Source organism: Strix uralensis, chromosome 18 (assembly GCF_047716275.1).
Source record: "Strix uralensis isolate ZFMK-TIS-50842 chromosome 18, bStrUra1, whole genome shotgun sequence".
NCBI lineage: Eukaryota > Metazoa > Chordata > Aves > Strigiformes > Strigidae > Strix > Strix uralensis.
In genome coordinates this window covers 2074751-2091849 of record NC_133989.1, presented here as the reverse complement: position 1 = coordinate 2091849, position 17099 = coordinate 2074751, and the positions used below count along the sequence as shown (strand labels likewise).

At 57.9% G+C, this 17099-nt stretch overlaps 1 protein-coding gene across 1 annotated transcript; it reads left to right on the top strand.

Moving 5' to 3' along the window:
• Positions 1-107: 107 nt before the first annotated feature.
• On the top strand, positions 108-6109 carry SOX18 (SRY-box transcription factor 18). The gene is made up of 2 exons (XM_074888481.1): positions 108-2215; positions 4060-6109. Exons 1-2 carry the CDS (start codon positions 1813-1815, stop codon positions 4908-4910), a joined length of 1254 nt encoding a protein of 417 aa, XP_074744582.1. The 5' UTR covers positions 108-1812; the 3' UTR covers positions 4911-6109.
• Positions 6110-17099: the final 10990 nt, after the last annotated feature.

The following is a 17099-nucleotide window of genomic DNA, read 5'->3' as shown; positions in this document are numbered from 1 at the left end:
AATCTAGCCCGAAACCTCTGTCACTCCTGGTTTGCGATTGAAGAATAAGTGAGACAAGATTTTACTTATTTATTTATTTTTTTTAGGCCTTTGTTTTGTTTAGGGTTAACAGCAGACCAGCTTTCTCAAATCACTTCCAGACACACAGAAACCATGGCATGCAATACCCCACCGCTGCGAGGAGGCTGGGAGCTTGGCTCTTGCGCAATTTGGTGCCCCAAGTCTTCCTGAACACGGAGGTTCAGCTTTCGGGATGGGGTCTTGGGCATGTCCGCAGCCAGCAGGGACTCGGAGGCAGCTGCCCGGAGCTGGGGCACCTTTCACACCTCAACCCGATGGCCTGGGGGGTGTCAGGGTGTCAGGGAGCAGGGACAGTCTGCCAGCAGATCTCCTGGCTTGCAAAAGGGTCCCGCAGAGTTCAAAACTCCTCCGTGTCAAGGGCAGGAAGGACCTTCAGACCACCTAGCCCGGCTCTTGGCACTGCAAATCGCTCTGGATGGCAGCCGAGCGGGAGGAACAGTGACCTGGTGGCAGGGGACAGGCTGCTCCCCCATGGCAGCGTGCCGTGGGTATGTGGCCGTGCCCACGGCGCGTGTGGCAACAGCACGGCCGTGCCAGCCCCTGCAGCGCAGCTCGGGAGGGAGGTTTTAGCCGCGATCACCCGCCTGCCAGTGAACCCACCATTCCTCAACAGTCCCTAAGGCTGACAGACTGGAAATGCGTTTCTTTCCATGTCAACAGCGCTTTATTAAAAGCAAAGAGCAGTTTCTCCCCCCTGGCACTGAAATTCCCACCAGAAAATTGCCGGGGGAAGAGTGCTCGTCCCTGACTTCACCCCAGGGCTGCTCCCGACCCCGGACGGGGAATGCTAGCCAAAACACACACACGAAATAAGTCATAAGAAAAATAAACGCAAAGCCCCAAGCATCCCTGTCCGCCTGCAAACAGGCAGCCTGGCAGGCGAATCTAAACACTGCCCTGCCTGGGCTCGGCGGGGCTGCGGGAGACGTGGGCAGATTGCAAGTAGCCAGGAAAGGGGCTTGCAGAGAAAAAAAGAAAGAAAGAAAAAAAGGAAAAGAAGGCAGAGAAAAAAGAAAAAAAGAAAGAAAAAAGGAAAAGAAGGCAGAGAAAAAAGAAAAAGAGAAAGAAAAAAGGAAAAGAAGGCAGAGAAAAAAGAAAAAAAGAAAGAAAAAAGGAAAAGAAGGCAGAGAAAAAATTAACAACCCTCTTCCTTGGAAGGAAGGGAGCTGGGCAGCAGCGTCCACACCGGTCCCAGCCCGGCCCTCCCCGGGTGGCTCTTCCTGCTGGTGCCTGGGGACACCCCCCTTCCTCCTCCTCCTCCTCCTCCTCCTTCTCCTTCTCCTCCTTCTTCTCCTCCTCCTCCCCCTCATCTCCATCTCCTTCTCCTCCTCCTCCCCCTCATCTCCATCTCCTTCTCCTCCTCCTCCCCCTCATCTCCATCTCCTTCTCCTCCTCCTCCTCCTCTCCCTCCTCCTCTCCCTCTCGTCCTCCTCCTCCTCCTCCTCCCCTCCGCCCCGCTGATTGGTCCAGCCCGGCTATATTTTGCCCCTTCCAGCCCAGCATCATCCCAAAAGTTTTTTTTTGGGGGGAAAGGGGGGAAAAAAAAATAAAAGAGAAAAAAAAAAAAAGAAAAGAAACCCAAACAAAACAAGCCGACCCCAAATCCCCCCGAAGCGGAGGCGAGCGGCGGGGCTGGTGCTCAGCGGCTGCTGGACCCGGTGGGACGCGGCGGGACCCGGTTCTCTCTCCGGTAACCCGGTCGGGTCGGACACAAAGTGCTGTCCAGCTGGAATGAATATATCTGAGTCTAACTACTGCCGAGAGGAGATATCGCAACCCCGGGGCGACTGTTCATGGGTCACCGCCGCCGTGCCGGCCGCTGAGCCCGGGCTCGCCTTCCCGCGCCCCCCGGGAGCCGCCTCCCCCGCCAGCCGCACGCCCAGCCCCGAGCCCGGCTTCGCCTTCGGCCCCGGGGCCCCGGGCGCGGCCCCCGGCGCGGCCCCCAGCCGCACGCCCAGCCCCGAGCCGGGCTATGGATACAGCCCCCCGGCCGGGCGAGCCGAGGGCAAGGCCGGCGAGGATTCCCGCATCCGCCGGCCCATGAACGCCTTCATGGTCTGGGCGAAGGATGAGCGCAAGCGGCTGGCGCAGCAGAACCCCGACCTGCACAACGCCGTGCTCAGCAAGATGCTGGGTGAGCGGGACGGGCTGCGGGAGGAGGGGGAGAGGGGCTGGGGAGGCAGAGATGTGGGGGTACGGGGTGGGGATGCAGGGTTACGGGGGTACGGGGCTGGGGGTGTGGGCTGTGAGAAGGCAGGGATGCAGGAGGCAGGGGTGCGGAGTTAGGGATGCAGGGATGTGGGAGTACAGGGGTGGGGAGGCAGAGTTACAGGGGTACAGGGATGGGGGTGCTGGCTGCAAGAGTGCAGGGATGCAGGAGGAGGGGGTACGGGGCTGGAGAGGCAGGGATGTGGGGGTACGGGGCTGGGGGTGTGGGCTGCAAGAGTCCAGGGATGCAGGAGAAGGGGATACGGAGCTAGGGATGCAGGGATGTCGGGGTGCAGGGCTGGGGATGTGGGGTTACAGCAGTACGGGGCTGGGGGTGCAGGCTGCAAGAGTGCAGGGATGCAGAATGCAGGGGTAAAGGGCTGAGGAGGCAGGAATGTGGGGGTACAGGGCTGCGGATGCAGGGATGTGGGGGTACAGGTCTGGTGATGTGGGCTGCAAGAGTGGAGAGCTGTGGGGTGCAGGGGTACGAAGTTAGGGATGCGGGATATGGGGATACGGGGCTGGGGGTGCAGGCTGCAAGAGTGCAGGGATGCGGGATGCAGGGGTGCAGGGCTGGGGCTGTGGGCTGTGAGAGTCCAGATCTGCGGGATGCAGGGGTGCGGAGTTACGGATGCAGGGATGTGGGGGTACGGGGCTGGGGATGCAGGGATAGGTGGTTATGGGGTTGGAGATGCGGGCTGCAGGGGTCCAGGCCAGCAGGATGCAGGGATCCAGGGCTGGAAATGTGGGCTGCAGGGGTACAGGGTGTTGGGATGCAGGGATCCAGGGCTGGGAATGCAGGATGACGGGGTACAGGGTGTTGGGATGTGCGCTGCAAGGCTGCGGGATGCAGGCTGCGAGGGTATGGGGGTGCAGGAGCTGGGTTACAAGGATGGGGAGCTGCGGGCTGCAGGGCTGCGAGCTGCAAGGTTAGAGAGCTGCAGGATGCGAGACGTAGGGATGTGGGACGAAGGGATGCGGCTGCAGGCTGCAAGGATGCAGGGCTGCAGGATTGAGGGCTGCGGGATTGAGGGCTGCGGGATCTGGTGTTAGAGGATGTGGGAATATGGGACTGTGGGTCGTGGGATGTGAGGAGACAGAGCTGCGTGTACGCAAGATGCAGGGAAACGGGGCTGCGGGCTGCCAGAGAGGCAGGGCTGTGGGGTACGCAGCTGCGGGGCTGCAGGATATGGAATACAGGGCTGCAGGATGCGGGATACACGGCTGTAGGATGCGGGATGTGGGAACACGGGAAGCAGGATATGGGCAGAGGGAGTTGCAGGATGCGGGACTACGGGAAGCAGGATATGGCCAGATGGGGCAGCAGGATGCGGAGCCACGGGGTGTGGGGACGTGGGATTCAGGATACAGGGCTGCGGGGTGTGGGGATTGGGGGTGGGCAAGTGGGGCCGCAGAGGAGCGGGGCGGTGGGTGCGGGATGCAGGGAAGCAGGCACGCCAGGGACTGGGCTGTGCCGAGGGGCAGCGGGAGGCAGAATCCTCAGCTCTGGCAAAGGGGTTCCCGCGCCCCCCCCCCAGGCTTTGAACCCCCATTCTCCCGCTGTGCCGAAGCGCTGGGCGCAGCCCAAGCCCTGCTTGGGCTCCCGCTCCCCAGCTGTTCCTCGTGTCAGCACCGGGACCCTGCTCAGGCACCGAACCGTCCAAGGGAGCCCTTCCCACCCCAAGGGCTCCCTCTCCCCGGGTGTCCCCACGCCCCGGCCAGCACCGGGTGGCCGAGCCAGTGTCACAGAGCTTCGCTTTCCCCTTCCAGGCCAGTCGTGGAAAGCGCTGAGCGCCAGCGACAAGCGTCCCTTCGTGGAAGAGGCAGAGCGGCTGCGAATCCAGCATCTCCAGGATCACCCCAACTACAAGTACCGCCCAAGGAGAAAGAAGCAAGCCAAGAAAATCAAGAGGATGGAACCCAATATCCTCCTGCATAACCTTTCCCAGCCTTGCAGTGACAACTTCAGCATGAGTCACCATGGCGGCAGCCAGCCGGGCCACCCCCAGCCTCCCCCACTTAACCACTTCAGAGAACTCCACTCCATGGGGTCGGATATTGAAAACTATGGCTTGCCAACTCCTGAGATGTCTCCCTTGGATGTCTTGGAACAAACCGAGCCGGCGTTTTTCCCTCCGCACATGCAGGATGACTGCAACATGATGCCCTTTCGCGGCTACCACCACCATCACCAGATGGAGTTTCCCCAGGAGAAGTGCATGGGGCGGGACGTGGCGGTGCCCTACGCGCAGACCCCCTCGCACTTGGCCGACGCCATGAGGACTCCCCATCCCTCCAGCATATACTACAACCAGATGTGCTCGGGAACTCAGAACGGGCTTTCCGCCCACCTGGGCCAGCTCTCGCCCCCGCCCGAAGCCCACCACATGGAGAGCGTGGATCACTTGAACCAAACCGAGCTCTGGACAGATGTTGACCGCAACGAGTTTGACCAGTATTTGAACATGAGCAGGACTCGTCCCGAAGCCTCGGGCCTCCCTTACCATGTCTCCTTGTCCAAAGTGACTCCTAGAAGCATCTCCTGCGAGGAGAGCAGCTTGATATCTGCCTTGTCCGATGCCAGCAGCGCTGTCTACTATAGCCCCTGCATCACCGGTTAGGTTGGCCCCACCGCCCGATGCTCTCGCCGGGAGAGCCCCGACTCTCCTCTAAAAACAAAAAGCCATTCTCCTTTAACCACGAGCTCCATCATATTTAGAGTATCTCATTAAATGCATCGCTTTCTTTTGTTTTGGTTTTGTTTTTTTATTTTGGTTTTTTTTAGAGACAAACCATGCTGAACTCACTGATATACCGTATAACTATATAACACAGATAGACGCCTTTCCCAAGCACTACCCTGCCTGCCGCCCTCCGCGCTCCAGCCCTCAGCAGAGCGTAGCCGTAGCTCCCACCAGCTCAAAAGGGCATTTTTACGCCAATTCCAGTAAATCCTGCCTGAAACAACCACCACCAGGATGAGCCGAAGCGACCTGCCCTCAGTATTTAACCCAAGGGCAGGCGGACTTGCAGGGCGGGGGGGAAAACTTTTAGGAAGACTTTGCCGGGGCCATTAAAGAGTCGGCGCCTGTTAGGGGTGGGCTTTAGGACAGTTTTTACTGTATTCTCAGCAATATATTTTAATTGGGCAACAAAACTATATTTTTACTAAGCATTTTTATATATAAAATGGTATTTAATGTCTTCTGGGTTTTTTTTATTAGACTTTTTAAAAATAAATCAAGGGATATCCATGAGATCTAAAGCATTTATGTAGCAAAGCTGGATTTAAAAAAAAAAAAAAAAGGGGGGGGAAAGGAGATATTTTGTGAAAAGGGAATGACAATGTAAATATTGTGGAACAATTGACTGGAATTTTGTACAAAAGAAAAATATGACTGCAAACACTTTTATTGTCTAGAACTGTATGGAGAGCAAACTGTTTTATACTGGTTAATTATTAAAACATCTTCATATAATTGTTCCCATCTTGTGTGCTTGTTGTGTGAACACATATTTTCCGCAAATACATGTTGTCCCAACCATTTCCAGATTTTTGTATCCGTTGATTAATGTTTTGACAACCTGGCAAATGTATTAATTTCCAGGCTGCCGCCCGCCCGCCCCGTCAGCCGCCTCGGGCTCCGCGAGCTCGGCTCGGCTCGGCGCGGGACGGCGGCTCCGGCAGCGCCGGCAGCGGGACGAGATGCCGGCGGCCACCCCACGGCACCGCGCCGTGCCGCCCGGAGATGTGCTCTGCAGGAAAAGCAGCTGTTCTCAGATTAAAATATAATAAAACATGTGATATCCTCCTCTGAAACGAGCCTCGGTGTGGTTATTATTTTGCCAGCGCATCGGTGCGTGGTCCCCACGGCTCACCCCGTTTTCCCATGAAACCACCCAAAAATAGAGCCTGGCTGCTCCGACGCCTTCGCTCCAGTCCTCAGAGCTGGAAGAAACCACCGTGTGCCGGAGCCCTTCCACCTCCCGGCCCTCGCTGGCTGCGGCCCGGCTCCGGCAGCCGCTGGGTCTTGCTGAGCCGTTGCCGGGCCGGGCTGGGCCCCGCTTGGAGCCGCCGGTGCTTTGCCGGAGCTTCATCCCCCTCCCATGAATCACTTTATGATTTACAGTATTTTTTGTTCAATGTGAAAAGGAGAAATGACAATCTGTTGCATAAAAACCCGGTGGCATCCGTTCCTTGAACGCCGAGTGATTTAAACCAGGCTGATATCGCCAAAAAAGGCTATTTAAAAAAAAAAAATATTGAATAGAAGAAGAGGTTTTTTGTTGTTGTTGTTGGCAAAGAATTGCCTTTTAGGGGAAATGGATATTTAACAAATGACATTAATTTTCAAGCTTCTCCTAAATTAAATTCACATTAGTGTTAACAAGACTAAATCCTGACTCACTTTTTTTTGTTGTTTAATGTGAAGCGCTAATAAACGGGACCACTTTGGGGGCTGGCGACGTGTTCCCATTAAACGCCAGAAAGGCGCTTCATTGTCTTTCCATATACAGTATGTAAAAAGGGGGAATACATGGAAAAATGACCTCACTACCTACACGGGAGGGCTGGCGGGCGCCCGGCGGGTGCCAGAACCCGCGCCGCAGCAAACAAACACAACACCAAATGAGAAGCATCCTGTGCCGCCGCCGATGACTATGAAAGGAAGCAGCCGTCTATAGGCTCCGTCCCGCTCCGCTCCCCGAAGCGGCCTGGGAGGAAGGAGATTAGGGGGAGCAGAAAAGAAAGCCTTGACTTATTTTCCAGCTTCCAGGTACCTTCCAGGCGAGGATGCGATCACTTCCTGCGGTTCAAAGGAGCGATGCGCACGCCGGCCCTCGCCCAGCTGCCCCGCGGTGCCGGGGGAAGCCGGCAGCCCATCGCATCGCGGAGGAAACGTTAAGTCATTTTTCTCCAGCAGAAATTCCCTTCTTTCCCCACGGCTCGGGCCGTGCCAGCTCATCTCTGATCTCAGAGGACGGCTAGAAACCCTTGGGGTGTTTTTTTGGCTGCGGTTCCTCGCTCTGGAGCAATTTGGGTCCAGCGTGTCCCAGTTTTGGGTGCTCACTGGCACCCAGAGCGTGGCTGGGCACGGACAGGAGCTTTCCCAAAGCACCTGCGCTGCAAAACCGTTGAAAATGTCACTTTGCCATGGGGCTGGGTGGGGAGTGGAGCTCTCTTTGCTTTGTGCCCACGATGCTGCCGCAGGGCTGGGGCGGGCACCAGACTGGAAACTGCGGGCTGATGGCTGGTCACTCCCATCCGTAAATGCACCGGGGCTGCAGCACGTAGGAACCACGGCTGCTGCGTCGGTGCGAACGCACCGAGCGGTGCCGGGGGGGTTTGCAGGGACCAGTTGTGCCCACCCGTGTCCAGGTCACCAAGTCCCAGCACCAAATTTTGGCTCCCCGGGTCTGCATCGCTCTAACACCGTATGGTGTTTGCCAGCAAAGCCCTGGCTTGCTTCTACACAAAAGCAGGCAGAGCCCTGCCACCCGCCCTGCCTAACTCAGCCCTGGGTGTTTTTATTAATAATAAAGCCTAATTGTAATTGAGGCTGTGAACAATGCGTGGCTGCCCCGTCTCGCTGGCCAGCCCTACCCCAGGTCATGGGGAAACGAGAAAGAAGGGAAAGGACAGAGGAAGAAAACAGGAGCGCAGGTTTGGGTCAGATAACAGACAGAAGGACCCGTGCCAGACCCCGGGGGATGCTGCCTCCTCCCATGGCTCGGTGTTTCGCCCAGCCTTTTTCACCTAAACTCATCATTTTCTCATCAAATGCATCAAAAAGTGTCTGAAACTGGGACTGTTCCTCCAGCCTCGCCTCCGAGCGGGCAGCGTGTGGCTGGTACGGAGCTGGCAGCGGTTTGGGCAGGCGCCTTCCTGCAGCATCGGGGCTGCGGCATCACGTTTTAACCGTGGCCAGGACAGGATTTGGCCCTCTCCAAACCCTGGGTTTGGCTGGGCTGGTTGGCACCAGGGCTGGTCCGGCTCCGCCAGGAGCTGGGCAGACCCTGGAAGGGGTGCTGGCTCCCTGACGAGCTTTCACCACACCACTAATTAGCTGTGTTCGATCTGATGCTGAATCCACTATCTCCCCGTTTCACTTGACTTTGGCTATTTGGCCGTGGGGGTTTGCTCAGCAAACAAACACAAACCACGGGGCAGAAAAGCCGGCTGGGGCTGGGACGGGCTCCTCCAGCCATGCTGGCGGGAGCTCAGCGGTCCCTCAGCCCGGCCAGGACGCATCCTGCTCTGCTCGGGCACCGGGACCAGCCCCGAGCACCGGGAGAGCCTTTTTTATTTTTAACATCACCTCCTTTCCCTGCCCCCATCCCTGTATGGCCACGCTGGGGCCAGGAAACCATCCACCAGCGGTTTATTTTGCTGCGTGCCGGTGGCTCAGGTGTGACGTGGGACTGGAAATGGACGGAGCTGAAATAGTTTGGGGATGATTTCACTGCCATTATGGCTCAGGCCGGGGCTGTTACTACACAGCCCCTTCCGATTTTTATGACTTAATCTCTCCAAAGCTCGGGGCCTGATGGTTTTAGACTGGGGAGGAGGAGGAGCAAGGGGCTCTTAGCAGGTCGTTACGGCAGAAATATGGAGAAAGTATTTGACAGGTATATGTAAAACCTGACAGGCTCATCCTGCTGGCTTTCCCGGGATGGCTGCCGGGGCGGGAGCGGGGGAGGCACTGCCAGGGCAAGAGGAATCTGCCCAGGGCAGTGGTGGAGTCCCCATCCCTGGAGGGGTTGAAGAGTCGGGTTGACCCAGCGCTGAGGGATCTGGTGGAGTTGGGAACGGTCAGGGTGAGGTTCATGGTTGGACTGGAGGAGCTTCAAGGGCTTTTCCAACCGAGATGATTCTGGGATTCTGTGAAATGTCTGTGTGCATCCCTGGGTGTCCATGTGCGTGCAGCCGAGTGTGCGTGTGCATGTGTATAGCCACGTGTGTGCACCTCTGCGTGTGTTTGTGTGTGTGCGTGTTCCCTTCCACACATCCATCAGTCTGCACGTGCGTCCACAGGCGCATCCGTCCGCACATCGCACATGCATGTGTGTGTGTACACGGGTGCGTACGCATGTGCAGCCATGTTCCTGCGTGTGTGAAGGCGTGTGTCTCCATGCACATCCACGTGTGTGTGTGTGCACGTCCCTGTGCATGCACGTGTGCGTGTATCCATGTGCATGTATCTGTGTGCACACCCCTGCACGTGTGTGTTCTGCTGGAGGTTCACTGGTCAGGTTTATAGACGTTCTGGTTTTTTTACGGCATTATAGAACACTTGATGACATCACCCAAATATTAAAACAGCATGTGCCAGCCGGCCCGGCTGCGATACGCAGCTCTGGGCTCACAGAATCACAGAATCATCTCAGTTGGAAAAGCCCTTGAAGATCCTCCAGTCCAACCATGAACCTCACCCTGACCGTTCCCAACTCCACCAGATCCCTCAGCGCTGGGTCAACCCGACTCTTCAACCCCTCCAGGGATGGGGACTCCCCCCCTGCCCTGGGCAGCCCATTCCAACGCCCAACAACCCCTTCTGCAAAGAAATCCTTCCTAAGAGCCAGTCTGACCCTGCCCTGGTGCAGCTTGAGGCCATTCCCTCTTGTCCTGGCGCTGGTTCCTTGGCTCAAGAGACTCATCCCCCCTCTCTGCACCCTCCTTTCAGGGAGTTGGAGAGGGCCATGAGGTCTCCCCTCAGCTTCCTCTTCTCCAGACTAAACCCCCCCAGTTCCCTCAGCCGCTCCCCATCAGACCTGTGCTCCAGACCCTGCACCAGCTCCGTTGCCCTTCTCTGGACACGCTCGAGTCATTCAATGGCCTTTTTGGAGTGAGGGGCCCAAAACTGAACCCAGTAATTGAGGTGCTGCCTCACCAGTGCCAAGTACAGGGTTACCATCCCGTTGCTGAAGCTGCGGCGGAACCGGGACCGAGAGGGACCCGCCGGGGCAGCCAGAGCCGTCCTGGCCCGGAGAGGACTGGAGAGGGGGGAATGCCGACACACACCCACAGACACGCAGCCTCGGTGAAGTCATCCCAGCTGGGACATTAAGGGGGAATTAGAGCTTCTCAGTCCATGTATTTTGGGGGTTCACCACCACACATCCCTGTGGGGGGACACGGTGGGAACGGGAAGATGCTGCTGGTGCTGGTTCCCCACCGGTAGCACTCAGCAGCTGCTCTAGAGCTAGTGATGGGATTTTTTTTTTCCCCTCTTCCACCAAAAAAAAAAAAGATTTATCAAAACCAAACCTGTTTGTGGGAAATGGCTCCAAAACATTTCCTGACTTGAGAAAAAGAGCATTGGAAAAAAAAAAAAGTTTCCATTTTTCTTAAATGGGAGGCAAACCACTGAGATGTAACAGTATTATAAAAAAATTAATGGATGTAGTATCATGAACATTAATCACAGAATCACTGAATATACGTTGTAGAGGTTAACCAAAGGGAAAAGGTTGAAATGCGAAGAAAGGTTTCAAATGTTCCCAGAACAACCTTTCCTGACCAAGCAGAAGAAAAGTTCCCAAACCTTCCCCAACTTTCTTTTTTGCAGCCAGTTTGGGAAAGGAAATGTTTGAAAATCTCAACACTCCTTGCGGGACAGGAAAGGCACCATTTCCTCCATGGTCATGCCCGGAGTGGCCGGCCGGGTGGCAGAGGAACGCGAGGTGATGATGGATGCTCTCCCTAGTTCTGTCCCCAGCAGTTTCCCAGCAGCGGAGCAGCGGCAGCCCTAGGTGCTGGGAGGCTGCAGGCAGAGGAAGGCAGCTGCCTGCAGGGAGTTGGGGCCGTGGTATTATAAATATTGCAGGTTTTGTGAAAGGAAAAGAAAATAAGCCATCAAGGAGTCCTTAATGTGCGCTGGGAAGTCTGTGCAGCCTAAAAGTCTTTTTTTTTAGAGTTTCAATGCAAAGTTCAACCTCTCCATCACGATGGAGCTCTGGCTGTGGTCCCCCAGCTCCCAGCATTGCCTCCACGAGCCCTCACGTTCCTCCCCCTACCTCGGGGCCACCACCAGCCTCTGGCCCCACAGTCCCCAGCCCCACACCATCTGTCTGTTCACCCAACATGGGGGGAGTTTGGGGGTTTGTTCTCTCAGCCGAGCTGAGCCCCACAGACCTCGATGAGAGCCAATGCGGGCTGCTCTCCTGAGCTGAGCCAGCAATGCTGTGATACACCCGAAGGGTCAGGGGAGGATTGGACATGCTCTCCAGAGATCACCCAACCCAACCCAGTACAACCCAACTCAACGCAACACAACCCAATTCAACCAACACCACCGATACAATGCAACCTAACCCAACCCAACCCAACCTAAACCAACCCAGTACAACCTAAACCAACCCAGCACAACTCAATGTAATGCAATCCAACCCAAAATAAGCCAACCCAACCGAAGACAACCCAACCCAACTGAAGGCAACCCAACCCAACTGAAGGCAAGCCAGCCTAGCCTAACCAACCCAACCCAACCAACCTAACCCATCCTAACCAACTTTACCCAACACAACCCAACCAACCTAACAAAACACAACCCAACCAACTCAACTTATCCTACCCAACTCAACCCAACCAGCCTAACTCAACCTTCCACACAAGGCAAGTCTCCCCATCACTTCCTACACAACTAAGCTCAGCACTTCTGGGATGTTGCAGGGGTCTCGGTGGAAACCTCTCCCTCCTCCTGTGGCCAGCAGCCCCAGGAGGGTTGAGCCCAGCAGGGAGCTGAATCATGTCCCCCCCGCCAGCACAGGAACGTCACAGACTGTCTGAGGCTCGTCAGGAGAGTCAGGCCAGGCCGCGCGGGGCCGTTCTGGGAAGCCATCCAGCCATCCGCTGGAGAGAGGAGTCTGCCTAAAAATGACTCTCCTGGCTCCTCTCCACGCTCCGACCGTCCCATATGGAACAAATGTACATTTTCCATCAATTGTTTGTATTTTTCATTTAAAGAAAGAAGGGGGTGAAGAAAAAAAAAGACAGAAAGCAAGCGGGCTATACATATACGCGAAGCGTCGGTGACAGCAGATAGGCCCCATCGCGGAGAGGGAGAAACACTGGCCGGCGTTCAAGAGACTCAAACGTATGGTATGAAACAATAAATTTTAAGTGTGTTTTGACATATTTGGTGGTCTCTGCCTCTCGCTTAATGAGCGTTGGTCCATGTTACGGGGGAACCGCACAGCTCGGGGTGGTTGGCAGGCTGTGCTGGGGGCGGGGGGGGTCGGTGGCCAGCGAGGCCGGAGGTAGACGTCGAGGTGGTCCTGGCATGTGTGCCCCAAGGGAGCGGGGCACAGGGCCGTGGCACGGGGGACCGTGCCGGCACGCTCAGAGGAAGGGATGCTGCGGGCACCGCGGCGCCTCGGCACCCGCGGAGGACGAGCGGCGATGCCAACTTGCAAGAAGACGCATCAGGAGGTTGAGTTGGGTTGAACTTGGTGGCGGGGGGCGGGGGGGGGATGGACATGCAACACAGCAGTGACGTCCCAGGGCAGCATCCTTCACCTCTGCAGGGCTTGGGCAACCTGTGCTCACATCTCCAGGCTGGGTCCCAGCCGGGCTGCGCTGCTTTGCCTGCCGGAAGACCATGGGCTCCCACAGCCCCGTCACCGTGGGGAGAAAGCCCGTGGGGATGGGAGAAGTGGCAAGAGAGGCGAGTGCAGCCCTCCAGTGTCCACCGCTCTGTGCCAGGCTGCCCGGCTCCCCCCGTCTGACAGGGCTTGATCAGAAAGATGGACATGAAAGTGGAGCTTGGCTCTGGTTTCTCTCTCATTCAGAACATTCAAAAACTATTAACTGTGGTGGGGGTAAGCAAGCAGCTGGTTTTAATATCGTGCTCTTCCAATTGTGTTGGTTTTTTTTTTTTTCCCTGCTTTTCGCGAGCACTTTAAGTGACATGGTTACATGTATTTGATTAAAAAGCTGTAATTCAACGAGTGCGTTTTCTTGTACTGTACAAAATGGCTTAAAGACACAGGATTTATTTACGGTGGTCTCCCAGTTTTCCAGCTCTGCCAAAAGACAAGATGACAGGGAAATTGCAGAAGGGGGGGGGATGGATAGCGGGAGAGGGGGACACACAATCCTGCCTGGTTTTCCCAGCGCGGTGACCACGACCGGATCCTTTCCTCTGCTGTAAGGCTCAGCCTGCTGCCACTAGCCTGGTCCTTGGGGCCATCCACCGGTCCCAAAGCCACGAGCAGCTTTTCAGTGTCCCCAAGGTCCGGTTTCAGCTCATGGGGGCTGGCAGAGAGGGAGCAGCGAGGAGGGCAGACCTGGGTTTGTCCAAACTGGTCCCCATCTTACCCAAAGCAAGTTGCTGCAGGACCTGGCTGGAGGGGGGAGATGTTTTCTGCCTGTGCCCACCCCCTGCCCGCACAGGGATGCTGCCAGCGCCGAAGAGCCCGTCCCAAGACAGCAGCTCCTTTTCCTAAGGAGGAAAAAGCCTTTACGAGATCCCAGCGAGGAGCCATGGCCCGATGCCTCTGAGAGCCCTGGATCATCTCCCGTTAACCCCAGTGTCTCCCGTAGCATGGCCACGGTTGGAGCCGTGCTCATCCGCACCCCGTTGGCTCCTCTGCTTCAAAAATGATGCGTTTCACCCTCAAAAAGCAGCGTGAAGTTGCAGAGGAGGTGAAGAAAGAGCCGGGGGGCTGCTCTGCACCCCTTCAAGCACCATGATAACCCCATCTCCCCGCTCTGCTGGCCCCGAGGGGCTGCGGCACGGCCTCTGTGCCCCATCCCATCCCCACACTGGCTGAGTTTCTCTGCCTTTCCCTGGTCCGGGAGGTGTGTGTGTGTGTGCGCATACATGTGTGTGTACATGTGTGTGTGCGTGTGCGTGTGCTTGTACATGTGTGTGTGACACCAGCCCCACCACGGAAAGCAGCTCCACCCGGCACAGCTTGGCCCCTCTCACCCAGATTTGCTTCTATATAATAAAAATTAACCCAGCGATACTTGCACCTCACCTGCCCCAATGTGCAGCCCTGGGGATGTGGACACCAACCCCAGCATCCCCCAGAACCACTCTGGGCCACCCTGGCCACCCCCCCATCCCTGTCTGGGGGGGCTGGGGGCCGCCCAGCTGCCGGCCGTGCCGAGCCGTGTCTTTTCCTCGGCTCGCTCTGCCCAGGGATCACCTGCAGTTCAGTTGATTTATGAACGGAGAATTTTTCAAGCTCCGTTTCCTTTTCATTGTTGTTTCAGTTGCTGCGCTCGCTTCCGCCCGCCTTTGAATAACTCCTGCCACGCTGCGAGCGGTGAGAAAGGCAGCGAGTAAACACTCACACTCGGCCCGGGAGCTGGGGGGCAAAAGTCTTCTCCCCTCCCCAAAAGCTGGGGGACGTGGGGCTGCTCACCGGCCGCTCCCACCTGCGGCGGGAGGATGCTGGGCTGGGAGCGAGCAAAGCTCGAAAGCAGATCCCTCTTTTCCTGCAGCTGCGGTTTGGGATGGGGGAGCAGCCTCTCGGCCCCCCACCCCGCGGCGCGGCCCCTGGGAGGTGACAGGCCTGTGGGGATGCTGCTCTCCCACGCTGTGGCTGGTGGGTTGCGGTGGGTGGTTTTACTGGAAGGACCCTAAAAAGCAGCTCTGGGGTGGGGGGTTCATCTCCTCATGGAGGGCAGGGTCCCCCCACCCAGGGCTTTTCTCCACCGTGGTTGGGCTGAGCTGTGGTACCTGGCTCCAGCCCCGTTCTCATGCCAGGGTGATGCCTAGGTGGAAGGGGGCAGGGTGGGTGTGTGTGCGGGCAGAGATACTCTGCAAGGAGCTTGGGTTGATTTACAGCAAAAGCCTTAAAGAAAAAAAAGAAATAATAAAAGGAAAGGAAAGAAACCCCATCCGCAATCTCAGCTCAGCCCCACATCCCCACCACTGCCACCTGTCACCCGCCTGCCCCCATCCCAGCCCACCGAGGAAACCCCCCAACCCCCAGCACAACCCCCCCAGCCTGGGAGGCGGGCAGCTGCCCGTCCCTGCCTGCACCCATTGTCCTGCCCTTCCTCCCCGCGCCCCGCAGCCCCCCGCCGCCGCCCCGGGGCCGGGGGGAAAACAGGAAGGCTCTCCCCAGCACGCTGCTGCGGAAATGAGACAAGCGGGCTGGAGCGGCGGTGAGGACGGCGGGAGGAAGCGGACGGGATATTTGGAACCGACGGTGAATTCTTGGGCTTATCTCTGCGCCGCAGAGGCCCAGGAGTCCTTACAAAACAGCGCCCAGCTGGAGCGAGGCCCGCGGCTGGGGAACACGTCCTCGTCTCCTTGCCACCGCCCCTGGTACCCCGCTCCATGGTGGGATGCTGGTGGCAGGGAGGGGACACCGGCCTGTGGCACCTGTGTCCTGTCGGTGGTCGCAGAAGGGACCCTGGGTGGGGATGGGGATGGGCAGCCCCCGGGTTGAGTGGTCCCCAGGTTGCACATCCCATCCTCCAGCAGGGATTTAGGGAGCAGGCCACCCCGCAGCACCCCCAAAACCTGAGCCAAAATCCCATTGTTTTATGAGTCCCCCAGAGCACGAGTCCCCCCTTGCCCACGGGGAGCCGTCCCCATCCTGCCCATGGTCTGCGCGGGGACACCTCGAGCCCATCACCTCCCCTTACACTCCCGCGGGCACCAGCGGCAGAGCTGGGATGCAGGATGCCAGTGCCCTGCCTGCCCTGCCTGCCTTGCCTGCCCTGTGGCCCCGCAAAGGGTTACTGCCAGCCCGCCTTGCTCCGATTTCGCCCTTCCAGCTGCTGCTCGCCTTTTTGTTGGGTTTTAATTATTTTTCGTAACAATGCCGTGTTACTTTATATTCAGCGCACTGGGCCCCGGCTGGGGAATAGAAAGCGGGTCCAGGCTGGGAGCGCCCGACCCAAAGGCAGAGCTTCCTAAAAGCAGGCAGCTGCCCGCTGCGGGCAGGGGAGCGGGGCCGGGATGGTGGCATCATCCCAGGGGAGCTGGGGCTGCCACCAGCGCCCAGGGATTCACAGTTGGGCTTTGGTGGGGTCAGCCCCTCATTTGTTAATTGGTTGTGAAAATTAGGCAGGAGCCCTGCAGCGGAGGCAGCCGGGGCACCCCGGGATCAGCACCGGGAGGGGCTCGAGGTTGGGCAGCACCTTCATGGCGTGTCCCCACACCCGGTGGGGACCCCCCGGCCGAGGGCACCCGGTGTGGTGGCAGCAAGGAGGCACCTTGGGAGCTGGAGAGCGGTGGCGGTGCCGGTGATGCCCACGGTGCCGGTGATGCCCGCAGCAGGGCCCCACCGGGGAGGGCTGACGCGGCCAGCGGAGCTGAATTTGGTGGCTGAGGGGGGGGCCAGGGTGTGACGGGTCACCCTGGCAGAGGCTGAGACTCCTCCTCTGCGGGGAGGAGGACAAAGGATGGAAGCGGCTGCCCCGTTGCAACACATCCCCTGCGAGCACAATGGAAATGCCATCCTCCGTCTTGTGAAACAGGAACCTCATATGATCTCGCTGAAGGCTGGGGACACTCTTGTAGGTCTGAGCGTGATGCTCCCCGGGCCCCTTTCTCCACCCGTGGAGGGGATGGGGATGGTGGGGACTCCCCCAGCACATCCCAGCCCCGGTGAGGACCGAGCTGCCCCCACCATCCCCCGTGGCACACTGGACCCTCTGGCAGGAGGAAGGTGATACCCTGCAACCCACCCCGGGGCCAAAATACCCCCAGGGTCCCTCCCAGCCCCACCAAAACACCGTCCCGCGGAGACACACGCACCCACAGCCCCACTGAGCATCCCTCTACCGCCCCACCAGCCCCGCTTGAGGACTCCTAAATAAACTTCGTTCTCCCTTTATGTTC

Bases quoted from the DNA above. Each gene is read 5' to 3' on its own strand.
- SOX18 (XM_074888481.1), top strand. From the start codon at position 1,813: ATGAATATATCTGAGTCTAACTACTGCCGAGAGGAGATATCGCAACCC. The intron at 2,216-4,059 runs GTGAGCGGGACG...TTCCCCTTCCAG, and splicing joins CGTGCTCAGCAAGATGCTGG to GCCAGTCGTGGAAAGCGCTG.